The 23,307-nt window shown below is 36.5% G+C and overlaps 1 protein-coding gene across 2 annotated transcripts in view; it reads left to right on the forward strand.

The window, feature by feature from the left end:
- INTS6 (integrator complex subunit 6) overlaps positions 1-23,307 on the forward strand; it is a 90,227-nt gene that overhangs the window by 34,755 nt on the left and 32,165 nt on the right. For both annotated transcript variants that reach the window (XM_038569412.1, XM_038569414.1), the window contains one exon: positions 22,866-23,049. In XM_038569412.1, coding sequence (XP_038425340.1) covers positions 22,866-23,049 — 184 coding nt within the window. The remainder of the gene's footprint in view (positions 1-22,865; positions 23,050-23,307) is intronic.

Consider the following 23,307-nt stretch of genomic DNA (forward strand, 5'->3'; position numbering starts at 1 on the left):
AAGGCCAGTCACTGCATGATACCATTCATATGAAATCCTCAGAATAGGTAATTCCATGGAAACAGAAACATACAGTGGTTGCTAGGGGTGAAGGGTAGGAGTTGATGCTAATGTGAATAGGGTTTCTCTTTTGGGTGATGGAAATGCTCTGAAATTAGGTAGCAGCGATGGTTGTATAACTCTGCCTCCCTGGATCAACCATTCCAAAAAAATGAAATAAATGGAAAAACTCGTATCTTTACCCTTGCATACCCTATTTCCTTCTCTAGTGACTGTTAAATTTCCTTATTTCCTTTCCTAGCAAATTTAGAAATTATTTCTGATATCTTCTTGACTTCCCTACCTCCTTTTTTATTCTTTAATCTGTTGCAATCTAGCTTCTGATTTCTACCATTTTTAATAAGGTCACTAGTAACATAATCATCTTAACAGATTCAGTCATTCGTTTTTAATTTTTCTCTTTCGGAGGTTTTGCCAGCATTATTGAATACTTTCTTAAAAGTAGCTTCTGGGTTTACACTGTCCTGGCTTTCATTAGGCTTTCGGTTTCATTTAATCCTTAATTTTGCTTTATGACCATCCAGTTACGCTTGTTACTGGCTTGATCTTAGTTTTTTTTTTTTCATATATATTTGGCATGCTCCTTTTAGGCAATTTCATGTATTCCCAGAGCTTCATCTATCAAATACATACAGATTTCCATCTATAAAGCAGATTCCCAAGATTTGTTTTTCTAGCCATTGTCTTTAAACTTCCTTACTTTTAATTTTTGATTCCATAAGCATCAGTAGATAGACATGACCAATAAACAAAAGCTCTTTAGGGTCCTTAATAATTGTTAAGCATGAATGGCACTACAGTATAAACTGTTAGGGCACTGCTGCTCTGGGGGGGGGGTGTATGTATTTTATTGAGATATAATTGACATATAATTTAGTTTTGGATGCACAACATAATGATTTGATATTTTGTATATATTATGAAATCACTGCAGTAAATCCAGTTAACATTGATTATAACACAGAAAATTTTTCTTGTGATGAGAACTTTTAAGATCTACTCTCTTAGTAACTTTCAAATATTCAGTGCAGTATTAACAGCAGTCACCAGGCTATTCTTGACATCCCTAAGACTTCTTTATTTTATAACTGAAAGTTTATACCTGTTGACCCCCTCCACCCATTTTGCCCATTCCTACCTGCGTTTATCTCTCTCATTGAGTTTTGATGCTACTTAGGCGTTCTCCCTTTTGCCCTTATTTCTTACCTTTGGATATCTATACTCCCCTTACCAGGCATAAAAGGCCCTTTATGATTTCATCCCAACTTTCCCCATGGTTTATTTGGTTTACACTGCACTGGGTGCTTCACTAACACCACAGTGTCCCTGTTGTGTATGGAGTCCACCACACTCTTACCGCTGCCTGTTCCATAATTCTGGGACGCTTCTTATCTCTTCTCACCCCTCTCTTTCCGAAACCTACTCAGTCTCTGTTGATACTGGTCGGAATGCTACCTTCTGTAAAGCTTTTAGGCATTTAGTTGCATTTTCTTTTCTGTACTTCTAGGGCTTAATTTTTGTCACTCTTACCATATTCATTCTGTTACTTGTTAACCTCTCTTACTACCAATAGGTGTTGTGGCCTCCTGGCAGGCTCTTCAATTTGGAAAATCCTATCCTTGAAGTTATTTCTTTAACAGTTTTTTCCCCATTTCCATCTCTATTCTGACTTCTGAATGTATCCATTATTAGCACCATCATCATTGTCACTCTTAAATTCTTCCTACTTCCATTTTGTCTTTGTTCTTTCTTGGAGTTTTCCTTAACTGGATTGTTCTATTGAGGTGAAATTCACATAACATAAAATTAATCATTTAAAAATGACCAATTGAGTGGCAAATAATAAGCCTTTCCTTTTTTTTAAAGATTTTATTTATTTATTCATGAGAGAGAGAGAGAGAGAGAGAGAGAGGCAGAGACACACAGGCAGAGGGAGAAGCAGGCTCCAAGCAGGGAGCCAGATATGGGACTCGATCCCGGGTCCCCAGGACCACACCCTGGGCTGAAGGCAGGTTCTAAACCTCTGAGCCACCTGGGCTGCCCAAGCCTTTCCTTTTTAATAAAAGTCTCATTATTAGAAAGAAATCTAAAGATGCTGTAATATAGTGCATTGTTTTTTTTTTTTTTTTTTTTTTTTTTAAAGATTTCATTTATTTATTCATGATAGACAGAGAGAGAGAGAGGCAGAGACACAGGCAGAGGGAGAAGCAGGCTCCATGCTGGGAGCTGACTTGGGACTCGATCCCGGGACTCCAGGATCACACCCCCGGCCAAAGGCAGGCACCAAACCGCTGAGCCACCCAGGGATCCCCAGTGCATTGGTTCTTTAATCCCAAGCAGCAAGTAAGAAATGCTAGAATTGGTAGCTGCTTTCTTTCATATACCTTTTCTCAGATCATTTCAGTTTCAGTATTTTAGGATTTTAAACTGTTCTTGGAAATAATCAGAAAAATAATTGAGCTGGGACACCTGAGTGGCTCAGCAGTGAACATCTGCCTTCGGCCCAGGGCATGACCCTGGGGTCCTGGGATCGAGTTCCACATCGGGCTCCCCACAGGGAGCCTACTTCTTCCTCTGGGTGTGTGTCTGCCTCTCTCTGTGACTCTCATGAATAAAGAAATAAAAACTTAAAAAAAAAAAAAGAATTGGGGATTGTTAAAAGGTAAAACCTTAGGAGAGAAAGGAAGTTGAAGGATTAAATCTTGAGTCGTAGAACTATTCTTATATCTACTGGGAAGGATATCCCAGTATCCTAAAAATAAGGTCCTGATCCTAGTTACGTGGATTGTTGTTGTTGTTTGTTCTGAGGGAAGAGCTAAGGCTGTGTTACGTGGATTGTTCTTGTTGTTTGTACTGAGGGAAGAGCTAAGGCTGTGTTACATTTGAGAAAGGAGATTTAAGAAATACTCTATGTCACTAAAAATGTTAACATTTTATTTGAAGCTTTTGTCCATCTACATTATCTAAGCAAATCTGAGAAACTGGGACTAGCATGGGACTTGATCCTGGAAGTTCCGGCTTTCTGTTTCTTAAATCACAAAGGCATTAAACCTTAGTTTGATTTAGAAGTGTGTTTCCTTGCCTTTAATGCACATAGAGTGCTTCTTTGAATGCAAATGTTCTGCAACAGAGCAAAAGAAATAGACAAGCATCTAGTTGAACCTTCAAGGATTTTGAAAATCTTCTGGCAAGTTTATTTTTTAGGGTATTGGTTCAGCTGCTGTAATTAGATAACAGAAGTAGAGGCTTAAAAAGATGGAAAACTTTTTCTCTCCCATCAGAGACAGAATTAGTGGTCTGGGAGATAGGGTGGTTCTGCCCCAAACTGTTGTGTAGGCCCCAGTTTCCTTCTCTTTTGTCACTTAGTCTTTGCTTTTATCTGAATGATTGATAACTGGTTTTACAACACACTCTACCTAGTTCAACACTACAACTGAATTTCAGCCTGTGAGAAGGAGTAACGAGGAGGGCAGGCAGCCGCCTGGGTGAGCATGACCTAAAACTGGTATATGACAGCTCCAATCGGAGTCCATCAACTAGAACTTGACCACACTTACTGTAAGGCAGAGTGGGTGGCCATGTGTCTAGATAAAATTTGGGGGTCTTGATTGGCAAGAAGGGAGATTCGTTTTTAAGATTTCCACTGAGACATTTCTGAAATAAAACATAAAGGATTTAATTTTATTTTAAAAGCTTTGGAACCTGCGCTCTAATATCACCACTTGTTCTAAGTTTATCTTGTGTATTTTTGCCCCAAACCTGGAATCATATCAGGTTCTGTGTATTAGGAAGTGGCATATGTAAATAAAGATGATAACCTGGGTTTTAGAGGTGGACTATTGAGTTGGTCATTGTTTTGAGGCCTTTTCAGTGGACAGAGAGTTAGGAAATACATTTTTTTTCCTTAAAACAGAAAATATGTCATGAATTTATACTAGCATTTCAATTAAAATGTAAAGTATGTATTTAAAATGTACTGGTTAAGGAGTGTGTTTATGTTATAAAGACTTAAGTTTGTTGGTTCTGCAGCTAATTAGAGGTGTAACCTAATACTCTTGTTCAAAGCTTTAGTTTCCTCAATTTTAAGATGAGGATAATGATAACTATATCTCATGGTTATTGTTGATTAAATTAGATAGTGCTTATGACATTTTACTGTTTTTTTTTTTTTAAGATTTTATTTATTCATGAGAGACACACAGAGAGAGGCAGAGACACAGGCAGAGGGAGAAGCAGGCTCGATCCCTGGACCCTGGAGTCACGACCTGAGCCAAAGGCAGGTGTTAGGGCAGCCCGGATGGCTCAGAGGTTTAGCGCCACCTTCGGCCCAGGGTGTGATCCTGGAGACCCGGGATCGAGTCCTGCATTGAGCTCCCTGCATGGAGTCTGCTTCTCCCTCTACCTGTGTCTCTCTGTCTGTCTGTCTCTCTATCTCTGTGTCTCTCATGAATAAATAAAATAAAATCTTTAAAAAAAAAAAAAAAAAAGGAAGGCAGATGTTCAACCACGGAGCCACCCAGGCGTCCCAAGACATTTTCCTGTTTTTATTATTCTCCATCACATTCCAAAAAGAGAAACTTCTAATTCTTGTAGGGATCAGAGAAGACTTCCTCATGAAGGCACCATTGGTACTTTAAAGAAAGATGGAATTTTAATGGGATAGAGAAGTTTTTGGAAAAGTATCAGGACAAGAGACTAGCTCAGGGAGTTGAGAGAGTGTGATCTCCATTAATAAACACTGCAGCATAGGATTTTGTTTTGACCTTTAAAAAACAAAGAAAAGAAAGCAAGCCATTTTTCCTTCATAGCGTTTACCATAATGTCTATTACTTAGTAATCTGTGTGTCTATCTGGCTAATGTCAACCAGCCTTCCTGCCCCAGAAAGGCAAGAACTATCCTTTCTAACCCCAGTGCCTGGCATAGAGTAGTTAACTCTGTTGATATTCATACCATGAACGAATTTTTACAGCATTTATAAATACTACAAAATTTAGCATGTGATTATATACATATATTATCTTTCTGCAGTTAATTCATAAGTGTGATGTTATCCTTAGCCCTGCTATAGTTTAGGAACTACTAATTGACCTAATTTCTTTAAAATCAATAACTTTTAATTCTCTGCAGATTTTTGCCACTTATTCATTTACTGACAGCATTAATTCTTCATATATTTTTACGAAAAGAATGAGTTAACAAATGAGTTTGCTAATACTATAGTCTGCTTGGATCCAGTTCTCAGCCATGTTATGAACTATATGCCTAGTAACTTACTGTTAATAAGAGATTAAAGTACCTAAAGTACTCCTTAGAGTAAAGACACTGTGATGCTTCCATTTTGTTATATTGCATTAAATGGAAAAGAACAGGATACATAGTTATCTAAGACAGAAGTCCAGTACTCCCATGGATTGTGTGTATGTGTGTGTGTTCACGTGTGCACATGTACACACATCTTGTCTGGTCCATGGAAAAGACTGAGAATGAGTATTCTCACCTGGATCTTTAGAAAGGCATTCTTAGAAAGGAGGCAGCATTTTATGGTATAAGACCCCAGGCTGCAAACTAAATTGCATATGTATTCTAGAACCTTTTTCTTTCCTTTTTTTAATTTGTCACTAAATATATGGTCCTCCATTTGTACTGGCTTATATTTCCTTTGTTGTTGTTTTTATTGTCTTTTTTGTTTAGCCACAATGTATATACAATAAAATATAGTACTTTTAAGTATAAAACTTGATGAGTTTTGATAAAAGTGAATATCATGTCAACAGCATGATCATGATATAAAGTATATATCTACCATTCCAAAAAAATTTTCTTGTGCTGTGTCCCTTTGCAGTTTATTTCTGTCATCATCTCCTGGAAACAGCTGATCTGCTTCCTGTCACTCTATCTATGTCTATCTAGTTTTGCTTTTTCTAGAATGTCATGTAAATGGGATCATAGAATGTATAGTCTGTTGGGTCTTGCTTTTTTCACTTAGCATAATGCTTTTGAGATTCATCTATATTGTTGCATGTTTCAGTGGTTTGTGCCTCTTAATTGTTGGGTGATACTCCAGTGTATGCCATACTACAGTTTGCTTATCCTCTTACCAGATGGAAGATTTATGTTTTTTGTTTGTTTGTTTTCTTTGACCATTATGAATAAAGTCACTGTGTATTGGCAGACGGGTCCTTTTATGGACATAACTTTTCATTTCTCTTGGACATATACATAGGAGTACAGTTGGTGGGTGATAAAATATATCTAACTTTATAAGAAACTGGCAAACTGTTTACCAGGGTTGCCGTACTAGTTTTGCATTTTCACTGGGAATATGAGAGTTGTAGTTGCTCTGCATCTGTCCAACACTTCAGTTTTTTCAGTCTTTTAAATTTTAGACAACATGGTTTATGTAGTGGTATCTCAATTTGGTTTTAGTTTGCATTCCCTAATGACTAATGGTGTTGAACATCCTTTTGTGTATTTATATGTCACCTGTATATCTTCTTTGGTGAAGTGAGTGTTCTCATCTGTGGCCTATTTTTTATTGGATTATCTTACTTCATTGAGTTTTGAGAATCTTTGACATATTCTGGATACAAGTCCTTTTTGTTGGATACATGTTTTTCAAATATTTTCTCTCAGCCTATGGCTTTTTCCTTCTTTACAGTGTCTTTTGAAGAGCAGAAGCTTTAAATTAATTTTTTTCTTTTAGAGTTGTGCTTTCTGTATCCTGTTTCAGAAATTTTTGCCTAAATCAATGTTACTAAGATTTTTCTCCTGTATTTTCTTTTTCTTTCTTTCTTAAGATTTTTTTATTTATTCATGAGAGACACACAGAGAGAGAGAGAGGCAGAGACACAGGCAGAGGGAGAAGTAGGCTCCATGCCGGGAGCCCGAGGCAGGACTTGATTCTGGGACCCCAGGATCACACCCTGGGCTGGACGCAGTGCTAAACAGCTGAGCCACCCAGGGATCCCCTCTCCTGTATTTTCTTGAAGGAGTTTTATAGCATGATCTCTTACTTTTAGGATCATGATTCATTAGAATTTATATGTCTCATGGGAGGAAAGTATTGAGGTTCATTTTTTGATGCATCATTAACTATAATCCTATTAGTATTATTTGTTAAAAAGATAATCCTTTCCCCATTGCATTGCTGTGGCAGCTTTGTTGAAAGTCATTTGGCTAGTTGTAACGGTTTCTGGGCTTTCTGTTTTGTTGATTTCTATGTCTTTTGCTGGGTACAGCACTGTCAGTCTATTATTTTATAAATCTAGAAGTCAGTTTAAGTCTTCAGTTTGTTCTTTTCCAAAATTGTTTTATCTATCCTAGGTCTTTTGAGTTTCCAAAATATTTTGGAATTAGTTTGATAATTTTTACAAGAAAGCTTGCTGCATTTTCTTTTAAGAAAGCTCTAAGACCAACGAGGGGTGTGAACTTAGAATGTCAAGATCAAGCGTTGCATGCTCTACTAGACTGAGCTAGCCAGGCACCCTGCCTACTATAATTTTGATTGAAATTACATCGAATCTGTAAGTTAATTTGGAAAAGTGGACACTTTATTATTCTAATTCATGGAAATGGTAATCTCAGATTTTTTTAGTCTAATTTTTCTCAGTGATTTTTATTGTTGTCACTCTGTTTTGCCACAGATATTTTGATGCAACTGTTCATTAGTCTTTACTTCCAATTTCTGATTGTTGCTTGCACATAGAGTTGATCTCTCTATTTTGACCTTATATAACCTCTTATTTTTCTAAATTCACTATCCTACAGTAGCTTTTTGGGAATTTTTTTTGCATACAGAATCATGTTGTTTGTGAATATAGACAGTTTTACTTACATGTTTTCATATCTGTGTGCTTATTCTTTTCTTGCTTAATGAATGTGCTGGTAAATGTGATGAGAATGGACATCTTTGCCTCGTTCTTGATCTTGGGGGATGAGGTGGGGAGTGAAACCTTTCACCGTGTAAGTGTGTTGTTAACTGTAGGTTCTTTGTATATTCTTTTTATCAGATTGTGGAAGTTCTCTTTTGTACCCAGTTTGCTGAGGTTTCTTTTTTAATCACGATTGGATATGGAATTGTCAAATGTTTTTAATGCATATGTTCAGATTATCATATGACTTTAAGAAAATCTTCTTAATGTAGTGAGTTACACTGATTAGTTTTTGATGTAAACCAACAGTTTTTATGTATGTACATATATTTGTGTGTGTATCCTTGTTATATATTCTGTAGATGAGGAAGCTAATATGCAAAAGTTGTGATGTAAGTAAGCAAACAGTAGGAACGCAGAAAGCAGTAATTTGAATTATTTGATCTAAAGTCTAGCAGGAAAATAGTTTTTTTAGTAAGGTGATCATATGTGGCATAGTGTGAACATTAGATGGGAATTCAGATAAGTAACAGGATGTAGCAAAATGGGAGAACATAGGTTTAAATATTGGTTTTTCCCAAAACCTGCAATAATTTGGACAGATGTATCAATCTCTTTATGGTAAGGCTTCTTTACCCTCCTCCTACTCCCAAATGATAATTCTATGTTGCTTTGATTTTTAAGAAACATTATCTACCCATTTTCTGCCCTCTTCAGTTTTTTTGAAATCAGGAGAAATGTGTTAGCTCTCAGCAGGGAGGTAACCTGTGGTGGACTTCTATCTGGTAGTGTCTATGTCAGTGCATATTTTAGGCATAGATGTGGGTCATTTAGCTATCACTCAGGCTGAACTATTTGCTTTGCTAGCACCTCATGTCAGGTGAAATTTTTATATTCTATAAGAGTTAAAATGTTTCAGTTTAATGTGAACGTTTGGCTAATAATTACATTTACACAAGGACTAGTAATAAGGGCAAGATTTCCTTCCCATTCTCATTTTTCTTTTCACAAAGGCTTTTAATTACTTGCATTTTTAATTGTGTTTATTCACGCATGTCCAGTTTTCAAAACTTTTTATTATGGAACTTTCAAATATATATAAAAGTAGGGAAAATAAAATAATCATCAAGAACCTTTATCCAGCTTTAATTGTTACACACATTTTATTGGTCTTGTTTTTTATCTGTTCTGCCCCTACTGCCATATACATTTTTAGGGGGGAATATTTTATCTATCTAATATTTACTTATTGATTTTAAAATACTTCATTTGGGGCAGCCCGGGTGGCTCAGTGGTTTAGCGCCACCTTCGGCCCAGGGCCTGATCCTGGAGACCTGGGATGGAGTCCCACATTAGGCTCCCTGCATGGAGCCTGCTGTTCCCTCTGCCTGTGTCTCTGCCTCCGCCCCCCCCCCCCCCCCCCCCCGTGTCTCTCATGAATAAACAAAATCTCTTTAAAAAAATTAAGACTTCATTTATCTTAGAGAGAGAGATACACCCCATGTGTATAAGCAGCAGGAGGAGCAGAGGGGGAGGGGGGGAGGGAGAGGATAAGAATCTCGAGTAGACTCTGCACAGAGCTCAGAATCACACATGGGGCTTGATCTCCCAATGCTAAGAACATGACTTGAGCCAAAACCAAGAGTCAGTTGCTTAATGGACCGAAGCACCCAGGTGCCTTGGGAATATTTTAAAGCAAATTGCAAACACTGGATCATTTCACTTACAAATACTGTATGTATCTTTAACATAAGATGGACATCTAAATGTATCTGTCTACATCAGCAGTGTTCTATAGCCCCGTGAGACATTAATATATTTTAACATTTTGTTGAACTTAAATTTTTTTTTTAAGTGAACTTTGCCTGGTGTGGGGCTCAAACTCACAACCCTGAGATCAAGAGTCATATGCTCTACCCACTGAGCCAGCCAAGTGCTCCTAAATTTAATTTTTAAATGTAGTTACTTTTTAAATAAATTAATTTATCTTTATAGCTTCACAAAAATTTTAAGGAGTCCAGTAAATAATAGTCCAATATCTAATCTATCTCCCAGTTTCCCTAATTGTTTCATAAAGGTTGACAGCTATTTGAATGAGAATCCAAACATTGTTCATACATTACATCTGATTGTTATATATTTTTAGCTAGAAGTTTCATAAGTTTAACATAAATTTGGCTTCCTAATACTTGCTTGGAAAGTTTTAAAGAACTTATTGTAGTATGGCAAATTAACACTGAAATTAAAAAAAATACATATACAGTAGATTACCTAATGTACAATAGGCAATACAAATAAAGGCAGCTGAAACTACTAAAGTTTTGAGAAGTAAAACTTTCCCTAATTATAAAGAATTGTTGGGATCCCTGGGTGGCTCAGTGGTTTAGTGCCTGCCTTTGGCCCAGGGTGTGATCCTGGAGACCCAGGATCAAGTCCCACGTTGGGCTCCCCGCATGGAGTCTACTTTTCCCTCTGCCTGTGTTTCCACCTCTCTCTCTGTCTCTCATGAATAAATAAATAAAATCTTAAAAAAAAAAAAAAAAAGAACTGTTACTGAGGAATCAAACATGTGACCGAAGTCCACCTTTCAAAGAGAAGCGTTATCTAATTTAGTAATTTATAAATGAAATAAAAAGAATACAATAATCAAATGGAAATGCAAACGAAACCCTGCTAGTCTTCAATATACCTTGAATTTATACTTTTCAAACAGAAGGTGCTAGTGAGGTCAAGAGCTTAACAAGCTATGATGTTCTTAACTTCTAAAGGCCAAAGGGACTGAGAAGAACCTTTAGACACATTGTAGAGAAGACTTATGATACTGAAACTCTGGTATGGAAGAAGAGAGGAATATGAAGCTGTATGGATAATTGTGTGCTGTTGTTGCAAAAAATTTTATATACATTAAATGTTAAATTTTGGGGAACCAAAGAAATTTGTTAAATTGGTGATATGCCTTAGAATCACATGTTGTAAGTAATAGGTGTGTTGGTAGGTTAAATGAGATGATTCAAGCAGGATGTTAATCAAAACTGTAGCACAGAGTTCAAATTAATTGTCAGGTTGTTAACCTGCTATGTATTTTGGGGCAATATTTGTTATAAACAAGAGGTCTTTAAGCTTTATCTCTCTCTGTTTCTTGGAATTATCAAGAAAATTATCAAGAAAAGCTTGTTATTTTTAGAGGCGGGGGTATAGTCTGTTTCCAGAAGATAGGGACATATATAACATGCTGTGGGAAGTCTTTTGATTAAGTTTTCTTTTTTTTTTTTTTTAAACTTTTATTTATTTATGATAGTCACACAGAGAGAGAGAGAGAGGCAGAGACACAGGCAGAGGGAGAAGCAGGCTCCATGCACCGGAAGCCTGACGTGGGATTCGATCCTGGATCCCCAGGATCACGCCCTGGGCCAAAGGCAGGCGCTAAACCGCTGCGCCCCCCAGGGATCCCTTGATTAAGTTTTCATACTCAAAATGTTAAGTGTTCTCAGTTACCTCGAAAATAAATAGTCTCATAGTGATTCAGAAAGCTTTTACTATTTATTTTTAAAGTTTCTTTAGCAACGTGCTTTAAATTAAACTTCTGACCTAATACTTTATAATTTATTACAGTTTTAATATTGGGTTCTTTATAATTTGAGATATCATTAATAGTTGTGAGTAGTTACACATACATCTTTTGAGAAAAATACTTTTTGTGTCTGTATTTGAAACTTAGTAGTTTTTTTTTTTTTTTTTTTTAAAGATTTACTTATTTACTTGTGATAGAGAGAGAGAGAGAAAGAGAGGCAGAGACACAGGCAGAGGGAGAAGCAGGCTCCATGCTGGGAGACCGACGTGGGACTCGATCCGGGGACTCCAGGATCGCGCCCTGGGCCAAAGGCAGGCACTAAACCGCTGAGCCACCCAGGGATCCCCAGTTTTGTAGTTTTTAAATAATTTATGCTTTACCATTTTGAGCATTTTTTAGGAAAGATTTTATTTATTTATTTGACAGAGAGAGAACTAGCACAAGCAGGGTTTGCTGCAGTGGGAGAGGGAAAAGCAGGTTCCCCACTGAGCAGGGAGCCTGATGTGGGCTCAATCCCAGGAACCCGGGGTCTCTACCCAAGTTGAAGGCAGACGCCCAACTGACTGAGCCATGCAGGCATCCCTATTTTGAGCATGTTAAATCATCACTTAAATAGTAGAGGTAGAGAAAGTGTCAGGGCCTTAACACATATAAAATAGACACATAGTCTATTTTTTCATCAATAATTGTTTTTGGTATTAGTCCCTTGCTTTTTGCTTTTATTAACCTGTTTCTTCCTCTCATTCCTATTCCTTTTGCCATCAGTCATCCTGGTGCTTTTCCTAAACTATTACATTAGCTCTCCAACTCGTCTTAGTTTTTTTCAGTCTGTCATGCCATGGTAGTAATGATTCTAAAGCACACAACTTGAGTGTGTTATTCTACTGTTCACTACTTTCAGTCGTCCACTAGATTCCTTAGTGCCCTTCACAACTTAGTCACCTTATTTATCCATACATCATTTATTTATTGAGCCATATTTATTGAGTTTCTTCTATGAAGCAGACACTGCGTTAGGCTTTGAGGATCAAATGGTGAGTAAAAACAAGCAGGAGCTCTGTCCCCTTTGGTCTAGTTAAAAAGACAAATGTTAGTAAAAATATCACATAGATAAAATAGAATTGAAATGATCATATATCCTGCAGAAGAGGAATATGTGCTATAAGAGCTTACAGTAGGGGTATACTAGATCTGGTCAAGGAGGTCAGGAAAAGCTAAGATCTGAAGAAATGAGTAAGATTTACTACACAAAAAGTGGGAAAGATGATCATATCAGGCAGAGGGATTGTATAAAAACTCTTTTCCCAAAGGGAGTGTGTTTTGAGAACAAAACTAGAAAAAGGCTAATGTGACTTGGTGCATAAAAGAAAAAGGATCATTGTATAAAATGGAAAAGAAGGTTGAGCTTGACTCTTAAGTGATATTTCAAAGGTTAAATCAGCCAGATTTGCTGACATATATTACATTTGGGGGTAAAGAAGAGGGAGGTAGCTTCTTGCAATACTGGAGAGTTTATAGTAGGATTCACTGAGCTAGAAATGTTGAAAGAGTGTCATTTTGGGCGGAGGATAATCATGACTTCAGTTTTGAATATTGAGTTTAAGGTACCTTTGAGCCATTCAGGGAAAGTGTCAAGTTGGCAGAAGACTATTTGGTGCTTGGAAGAAAGATCTAGGCTGGACATACAAAAATGTTTTATATTATCTGAGTATAGATAGTAAATGGAGCTGTAGGCAGATGGGTTGTAAATTGGCCAAGCCTTAAAACTTACAGCCTTGAGGATCTCTAGCAGTTGATGGTATTGAAGGTTGAGTGCAGGTTGTTGGTGAAAGTAGAAAGAACAGCTAGAGAAAAGGAAGAAAACCATGAGAATATTCCAGTATGAAAGCCAAGGGAGGAGTGCCTCTTTAAAGAGTGGTCAGTAGTTTTGAATGCTGCTGGGAAACTAAACATGAAAAATCTCCACTAGATTTAATGGCACCATTATCTATTTCTGTATAACAAATCATCATAAATCTTAGAGGCTTGAAACCAATGATTTATTATTTCTCAAGATTCTGTGGGTTGATTTCATTCAGCTGGGTGCTTAACTGGGGCTGGAACATTGAAGACGACCTTTTTTGTAAGTCTGGGGCTTTGGTGCTCATTGTGGCCTGGCACTTGGCTGCTTGTCCCTGTGGCTTCTGTCTCCATATGATGTCTCATCAGTCAGTGTGGTCTAGTTCAAACTTCTTCACCAGTGGCTGGTTCCCAAGGGGGTGATAATGAAGCTGGGAGGCCTGTTAAGACTTAGGCCTGGAACACTTTCCATACTTGTCATTTACCACAACGACCCAAAAAAGATCATGGGTGACTTAGTGTGGGAATTGTTTTAGTGGACTGAAGAGACTAGGGAATGACTAGTAAATGATGAAAAGTTCCTTGTCATTCCTTTATATTTTCTCTAAACCTGACCAAATAGTCTATTAATCTTCTGAACACTTCTAATTTTTCCCCCTCATATACTCCCTTTCCCTGAATAATGTTCCTCTATCTCCCCCATATTAGAGCCTTACCCAAATAAATAAATAAATAAATAAAGCCTTACCCATTGTTTTTTCTTTAAAGTACTTATTTGAGAGAGACGGGTGGGGGTGTGTGTGCGAGCAGAGTTGGGTAGGGGGTCAGATGGAGAAGGAGAGGGGAGGCAGATTCCGTGCCTAGCACAGAACCTGAAGAGGGCCTCAATCCCACGACCCTGAGACCTTGAGATATGACCTGAGCCAGAACGGAGAGTCAGACACTTAACTGACTGAGCCACCCAGGCACCGCTAAAATCTTCCCCATTCTTAAGGGTTTTCTTAAAATATTCAGTTTTTCTCCTTCTTTGTATTTTACTCTCCAGCAGCTTTGAATTTTAATTTAGTTTTTCATTCTAGTATTTGTCACCTCATATTTTTTATTATGATCTTTACTCTTCACATTAACACCCCCCAATCTGCAGAAAGTTCTGGGTTCTTAGTAAACTTTTCATTCTCCTAACTTATTCAGGTGCTGGTTTTTGTGAGCCTTCCTTACTTCATCTCCCAGATAATCACTTATTCCTCTGGACCTCATGCATGCTGTTACTGTTGTATATATCATAACATGTTACATTTATTTATTTACATGTTCTTGAAGGTAGGAAATTACAGTGATTTATGTGTTGCCTTTCATTAAATATTTCCTGAATTGTAGCTTGATGTGTGATTTCCATTCTTTTTTTTTTTTTTTTTAAAAACCCTCACATGATAACAGTTAAAAATTATATACTAATAATGACCTAAGTACTTCTTTGATACTGTGCCAAGTTCATTGGTACTATTAACTATAAAGAAAAGTAATGGTTAGGTGTGTGAGGTAAAAGGTTTTTGCAAGAAATAGGGGCGCCTGGGTGGCTCGGTCAGTTAAGTGCCTGGCCTAGGCTCAGGTCATGATCCTGGGGTTCTGGGATCAAGCCTCGCATCAGGCTCCCTGCTCAGTGGGGAGCCTGCTTCTCCCCCTCCTTCTGCCTACCACTCGGCCTGCTTGTGGGTGCTCTCCCTCTCTGTCAAATAAATAATCTTAAATTTTTTTTTCAAGAAATAATATATAGTCATGTTCTTTGTATCTCTGAATAAGGCAAGAATTTGGGGGTTATCTTCTGTGTAGGCCTAAGTGACAGTACATCCTCTTGTAAATTCTTATTTATGAGTATTGTACACTGAGCTAGGGGGGAGTACTTGTTACGGCTTCAACATAGGGAATGGTTGTTTCTCCACCCCCTTCTCTAGGTGTCAGGTTTTGTAGCTCATGTCTGTGGGCACTTGCAAGGGTCATAGAGATTAAGTACCTCCGTAGTAAGACAGTAATCCTCCCGGCTCTTGAGGATAAGGCTACTGCTGGTTTTATGACCTACCATGAACATTACCATAGAATCTGTGTTTGTGTGTTTGCATTCACATCTGTATGTGCATTGGGGTGAGGGGAGCACAGGGCTTATTGGCAGGACTGACAGGTGCTTGTGCTCTGACTGCAGCCCTCACAGTGCCCCTCTTACTCTCGTACTTATGCTTTGTGAATGAGAAGGACCTCATTTATTTCATTTGACGATGTGGTGGGAGGTGGGGCAGGATGCAGAAAAGAAGAATAAGATCCTTCTCCCTGTGCTCTCTCAAACTGGTGGGATAGGTAACAGGTCATTAAAACATAAGGTGGAAAGTATGATTATTAAAGAACTTATTGTTTGGATTACGTGAATAATAGAACCAGTTGGCAAAGCATCCAAGTGTCAGGGGGAACCCGAAGTGTTGGTACAGATCTGTCAGTCTTGACTTTTCATGGTTGGCTCTGATATGGTCATCATCCAGGAGCTAGTTAGGTTGTGTACCAGGAGAAATCTCCTTGGTTCCTGAATTAAAGGTGTTTTAAAAAATAATTTTATTTTCTTTGACTGCTCATTTTTATTTTTAAATTCTGGAAGTTTAAAAAATAAGTAGTATTGTGTAAGAATTCTGGTTATCTGAGGCTGAGGTTTTATAATAGTTTCTCTTAAAGTGAGCTAGCTCTAAAACATATTATTTGCTTTGGGATAGTCCTAATTAAGTCTTGACACAATGCCATGCTTTGGTAGGTGCTCAGTGAATAACATAATAATTCAAATTTAAGTTGAGCCTTAGTCCATTCTTAGCACAGTCACAAATAATTAGGATCTGAACCATAATCAAACACAAAATAGCTGAATAAAGGAGGAATTGCACCTAATCTGTCCTTTACTTTTTGTACCTATGGAGAAATAAATTTTATTTTTTTTTTATAAGAAGTTCAGGAAAGACTCAAAGGTGAGAAGGCAGTAAGATAGATCTCCAAAGGAAAGAAGGAAAAATAGGACAGTCTTCCTAAATCTAAGTTGGAGTTACATTTCCTTTTTCTGTCAGCTACCAAGATAATTACATAAAATGTCTAGAATGGTGAAATCAGTGAAATGAATCATTTAAAATAATATAGAGGGGCACCTGGGTGGCTCAGTCGGTTGAGCATCTGATTCTTGGTTTCAGCTCAGGTCACGATTCTTAAGGGTAGTGGATTGAGCCCCGTGTCAGGCTTTGCACTCAATGTGGACTCTGCTAGAGCTTATCTCCCTCTCCCTCTCTCTCCTGCCTGCCAACTCTTTCTCTCTCTCTCTGTCTCTAAAATAAATAAAATCTTGAAAAATATATAGTAAAATAATATAGAAAACTTCAGTTGTATACAAGTAAAAATAAAACGTTGTTCGTATAAACATTTTTTTTTGTTTATTAGACCAGTATAATCTTAAGAAGCCCTATGTAAGACCAGTAATGTCATGATTATGGGAAAATTATTGTATTATTGAAATTACATATGATTTAGACAATTCTTAAAATTCGTAGTCCGTACATGGTCTAAACGTGATTACATAGTAGGGATTATTTGAGTATGTATCCTCCAAACACAGGTCTTCTGACATGGAATCTTATATTACAATTTATGTCTAAAATGGGGATAATAATAGTACCTATCCTGTTGGTTTGTTATAAATATATGAAAAGCTGCTCATAGAATGCTGCTTGATGCATAGTAAGTGCTCAGTATCCTAACTAATTATTGCTTATTTTTATTGTTGTTATTCCTCATGCACTTGGGATTTGGGAGAGAACACGAAGAAGAAAATATATTGCTGCCTCTTTACATTGGATAAAAGAGTAATGAGGGGGAAAGCATTGGATGCTTTATAAAAAACAATCTATATTGTTTATAAAAATATACAAATTAGTGGTTTAAAGTCACTAGATTTTCAAATGGATGATTTAAAATTTTTTTCTAGGAGTTACTAGAATTAACTAGGAGTTAGAATTATCTAGGAGTCTAGAATTATTTTTATAGTTAACGTTTTCTTTTTTCCATTTAATATATATATTTTTTAATTTGGATATCTTGGAGCACCTGGGTGGCTCAGTTAAACATATGCCTTCTGCTCATATCATGATCCTAGAGTCAGGCTCCCTGCTCGGTCAGGAGTCTGCTTCTCCCTCTCCCTTTGCCAGCTGTTCTACCTGTGCTCTCTATGTCAAATAAATAAATAAAATCATAAAAAAAATTAAATAAAATTTGGATATCTTAACACTTTTAAAAATGTTGATGATGGTTTCAATAATGGTTAGGCAGTATGATGAAGTGGTTAGGAACAGAGTCAAGGGCCAGACCCACTGGGTTTAAATTCTGTCTCCTTAATAACTATTTACTGTATACCTTCCAGAAGGCTATTAGAATTCTTTGTGCCTCCGTTTTTATCATTTGTAAATAGAAATTGTATAGTGCTTGTCTCACTTGTTTATTTTGTGGGTTAGGTGAATTTATATATATATATATATATATATATATATATGGTTTAGAACAATGTCTGCCATATAATTGTAACTATAACTGTTGTTAATGATTAATTTTTTTAGCATTATCAGTTTAGACATTTAACTTTGAATACTCTTATGCTAAAGTTTCCTGCAGTTAAGTCTTATAAAACTATTTTCCTGCCTAATGTTTAGAAATAAGCTAATAAAAATCTTTGTAGCTGTATTGTGATTTTCTTGTAGCTTATCCTCCAACACATCTCTAAAACAAATTCCTTTAGGAACATGATCCCTTTCCTAGAAACTCTTTGAGCGGTAGGACCATATTTTATTACGCATCTTTAAATACCCAGAACCTGAACATGCCTAATACTTCGTAGGTGAGTAAAAAATGATGACTGGAAAAGCATGCATCGTTTTCAGGGAATAATCTACCTTTTGCAGTATATTTTAATAGCCAGTCAACGAGAACTCTTTGTTAGAGTTCTAAAAAATGTGGGACCTTTGGGGTTTGTGATTATACTCTAATCTACTCTCAGTTGAAGCCTATATGAAGTTTTCTTGCATTTTGATTTTGTGTAAAACGTAATAGCTACTTGAATGAACATTTCATTTGCCTTTGGCAGTTATCTTCATATTAACATACTCATATTCTGGATAAGAATAAATGACACAAAAGTTCTTTATCTGTTGAGTTTTGTTCTTGTTTGTTGCAGATTTTTAAAAATTTACTGAATGAAACAAACTGCATATTGATAGTAGTTCCCTTTGTTCCTCTACTCAGTGTTAACTTTCTTCCCTCTTACCCATCCCACTTCATCATGAATTTGGTCTGTAGCTTTTTAGTTCATTTTTCTTGCTTTTATTACATGTACATGTTATACATATATAAAACTACATTAAGTAATTGTACTTACAGATGCTTTTCTGTGTGTGTCATTTTGCATCTTGCTTTCTTTTCATCTGATACTGTTTTGATTCATAAGTGGATTCACACTTACAGTGTTCCTCAATGTAAGAAAAAAGGTGACATCCTAGAACAGCAGAGAAAAGATGTTCTTTTCAATAGCATGCCAATTGGATACCCATTTGAGAAAAAAAAAATCTACCTTCACTTCTGCCTCATTGAACAAACTCAATTCCAGGTATATTTCAGGTTTAAATGTAGGTGGTAAAATAATAAAACCTTTAGAAGAAAATATAAGAAATTTACATGATCTGTGGGGGCACAAAAAATACTAATCATGGAAGAAAAAAAAATTAATAAATTTAATTTATCAGAAGATACCACTAAAATAGTAAAAAAGGTCACAAATTAGGAGAGGATATTTGCAGTATGTATATCTAATAAGGGATTTATCCAGAATACATCAATATTTTTTCAAATTAATAAAAAAAGGTAACTCAATTTTTAAAAAAAGTAAGCAGATGACTTTAACAGGTATACCAAAATTTCTTTCTGTGTATACCGACAGAAATGGGTACTAATGTTTTTCATAAAAACATGCTGTAATTTTATAGTTGTACTATTAATACTAGAAACAAACTAGAAACAACCCAAATGCTTCTCAACAACAAAAAAGAAACTCCAGTACCTATTCTCTCTCTATTCCTTTGTCCTTCTCTCTCTCATACTTGCATGCTATATGGCAATGGGGATGAATGATCTACACCTAAACAGGCAACAGGGAATCTCATCCCTGTAATATTGAATGGAGGAAGCAATAAACCAAAGAGACCATATTCTATGATTCCATTTATAAAAAGTTCAAAATTAGAAAAAACTAATCAATTGAAGAGGGATAATGACTGGTGGGATATAAATTACTACTTTTCTGTTTCTTGATAAAAATGCTAATTTCATAAGGACATTCATATTGTGAAAATTCATCAAGCTATACATTTATGATTTATATTCTTTTATATATGCATGCATGAATTGTATGTATGTTTTATTAAAAAATACTCTTTTGAGATCTGTGCATGTTGAATCTTAGAGGTTGAGTTTATTCATTTCAACTCTGGTTTATAAACAGACCACAGTTTATTTATCGATTCCCTTATTGGACTTATAGGTTGTTTCCTGTTTTCCTGTTTCAAATAATGCTGTAGACATTATTTCTTTTCCAGTATTCTTTTATGTGGCTGCTTGTAAAAATATCTGAGAGTTTCTCTAAGATCTATAACTAGAGGTGGCGTTGCTCAGTCCTGGTGTATGCTTACCAGATATTATCAAATTGTTTTCTAGAATGATTGTATGTAGGAGTAATGGAACGTTTCCACTGTGCTATATATATATATATGTCATTTTTGTCAACCCTTAAAATTTTGCTACTGTGATACATGCAAAGTGATAAATCTTTGATACTTTAATTTGTGTTTTCTGGTCAACGGATTTCTGTAGGTACTTTTTTCCCCATTTTTCATGATTGGGAATTACCTACTTGTATTTTGCACATTTTTCTTATGGTTAATTTTATATTTATTTCTTGATTTATGTGCAATTCAGAAAGACCTGCATTTGTGATTTTTAACACATTGCTAGAATTTCAGCTGTAGATTTTAGATTTGGAGTAATTCAACCTTCTTAAGGATATTTTTCCTTCAGGCTCTTTGTTGTTTTCCTGTCCCTGTTTGCCTGCCATCATTCCTTCCAGCATTACTAGCACATTTCAGCTCTAGGGGATTTTTTTTTTTCTCTCCTCTTTTAATGAGAGAGGGTAGTAGTGATATGGGGAAGGAGAAATGATAAGTAGGAAAATAAATATTTGACAAGTTTATAAAAATGATAAAACTATGTATAAAATATGCTCATGATCAATCTTGATTGTTTTGTTTGTTTTACTTAAAATACTTTACAGATCTGATATTTCACAAAGGCCAGTTATTTTGTTGTATATTGTCTCCTTTGTAGATGCTTATTGTTTCCTGATTTGTGCGTTGTGTGTGTGTGTGTGTGTATACAGTTTGGATCTGTCATTGTCCTATCTGTTGCTTATATATGAAGTCTGCAGTGCGGTTATCCAGTGGATTCTTGAGACAGTTCCATATATTCATTATATCCCAGAGTAACTATATTAACAGTTCAAAATCCTCTTCCTCCAGTGGCACTTGTGATTCGATGTTTTTGTAATCTTAGAAAATGACTGAACACCCGGTAGTTGTGCTTCCTAGGTAACAGAGGTGGCTGGTCTGGAGTAAAGGAGATGGCGGAAACAGTGTTTTCTTCTTTATCTTCTGGCAGGGTATGGTAATATTATTAGCAAGGGCTTGGAGTTCCTGAGCTGTTTTCCAAGTGTCACAGAGCCTTTGAGGTCAGAGAACCTTCCTCACAGAACATCCTGGCCCAGATTTCTTCAGCATTCCTTCCTTACTGCCTCTGACTTCTGCCCTAAGTAGGATCAGTGCCAGAGGAAAAGCTCATGACTCCTGGCCATGGTCACAAAACCTGGGCTGATTTTGATCTTGCAGGGTATTCTCTTGGCATGAATCTTTGGGAGAGAGGTGCCAGTTTAGGAGAGCTTCACTAGGAATTCTCTTCTGAAAATAGACTCTCATTTTTTTTTAATGGTTTAATGTAACTCATGAAGAAACTTGAGTCTTAAGTTGGGTAGAATGACTTCAATCCCTAATTTATCACGTGCAGAAATCTTTTTTGAGGCGAGAAATAGAAAGGCTATAAGCTATACGGTTATGTTTGCTATATGACCAAAAAACAGTATAAACTTTGGCAGTGGGCAGCCTGGGTGGCTCGGCGGTTTGGTGCTGCATTTGGCCCAGGGCGTAATCCTGGAGACCCAGGATCGAGTCCTGAGTTGGGCTCCCTGCATGGAGCCTGCTTCTCCCTCTGCCTGTGTCTCTGCCTCTCTCTCTGTCTCTCATGAATAAATAAATAAAATCTTAAAAAAAAAAAAAAAAGTCTTTGCTTTTGATTGCTTTGTCTCTTATTTTATAATGTTCTACCAAACCTTCCTCCTCTCTAATGTTTGCTTCTCACGCCACTGATTTATTGGAGAAGCCAGGTCATCTGTCCTGTAGGATGTTCCACTTGCTGGGCTTGACTTCCACCATGCTTCCTGTGGTGGTATTTAACTTGGTCCTGTGTCCCCAGGAGTCTCTGTAAACTGGCAGCTAGAATGAACGAAAGGCTTGATGAACTTCAATTCGACCTTTCCTTTCCTTTCCCCTTTTCTGTCAGTGCTGTGCACCTGATGTCACTTCTTGGTACATGTTGTCTGGTCATCCCCATTTAGTTACGCTAAGATTCGTATGTGGATTCCCTTGGTACTGTTACTCGCTTATTGCGGAGTTCCTATTAGAATCACTTCAGAGTCTTCTAAGATTTAGGAATTCAAGATTCTAATTTAGTATGTTTGATGGGGTTGGGGAAAGACATCTATTAAAAAAAATGGAAAATAAAAATCCCTCTACCTTTACTCAGAGTAAGAATCATTATTTTTAATATATTTAATATGTAATTAGAGTGACAAAATTTACTTTCATACAGATGCTTTGGGAATGTATGTTTTATCAAAAATGAAGCCTAATTAAAATTATTAACTGGAGATGTTTGAGGCTGCTGTGGTGTAATAGAAAAAGTACAGACTTGGACCCAGGAGGCCAAATCACTTATTTGCCCTGAGACATTTTTTAATCTAGAAAATAGGAATAATATATTTATTATAGACTTGTTTTAATAATTAAGTGAAATGATTTCTTTGGACGCACTCCAGCACCTGTGGTTAGTTGAATGGAAACCTAAAAAGCATTACAATAATAAATGTTTTTCAATTGAGGTCTTTAGAGTGAGAGCTTATGAAAATTGAAGTAATCTCTCAGGTGCTTATTTTAACCATATCTGTATAACCTTTTGTTTCTGAGCTTGTTTTTTGAGTGATAAGGGACTCATGATATATAGTTTTAATATATGTATAATTAATGTGGCCTTTTGGGAAAAACAGCACGTGGAATCTTACTTTTTCCTCCCTTATTTTCAGCTCCATTTACCTCTTAATTCTCCTTTGCCTGGAAGTGAATTGACCAAGGAACCTTTTCGTTGGGATCAGAGACTCTTTGCACTAGTGTTGCGGTTACCTGGCACCATGTCAGTAGAATCAGAACAGTTGACAGGTGTGCCTTTAGATGACTCTGCGATCACACCAATGTGTGAAGTGACAGGCGGTAAGTTTCTTTGCTGGCAGTAGTAATTCAGTGACTTAAGGCAGTTTATCTGAACGTTTTCAAATGTATATTTTAAAAACTCCATGTTTGGTTTTGTTCAAGTTAATGTTAGAAATGAGTAGACATATATGGTTTTAAAATTACATCGATGAACATCTATAATCTGATTTGAATGGGATTTAATATTATTGGATCTGAAATGAAGGGCCTTGTTTTCTAACCATCTAGAAAGTGCTGGTATTTCAAGTTGGTTGTTAA

The sequence above is a fragment of the Canis lupus genome, chromosome 22 (assembly GCF_011100685.1).
Source record: "Canis lupus familiaris isolate Mischka breed German Shepherd chromosome 22, alternate assembly UU_Cfam_GSD_1.0, whole genome shotgun sequence".
Lineage (NCBI taxonomy): Eukaryota > Metazoa > Chordata > Mammalia > Carnivora > Canidae > Canis > Canis lupus.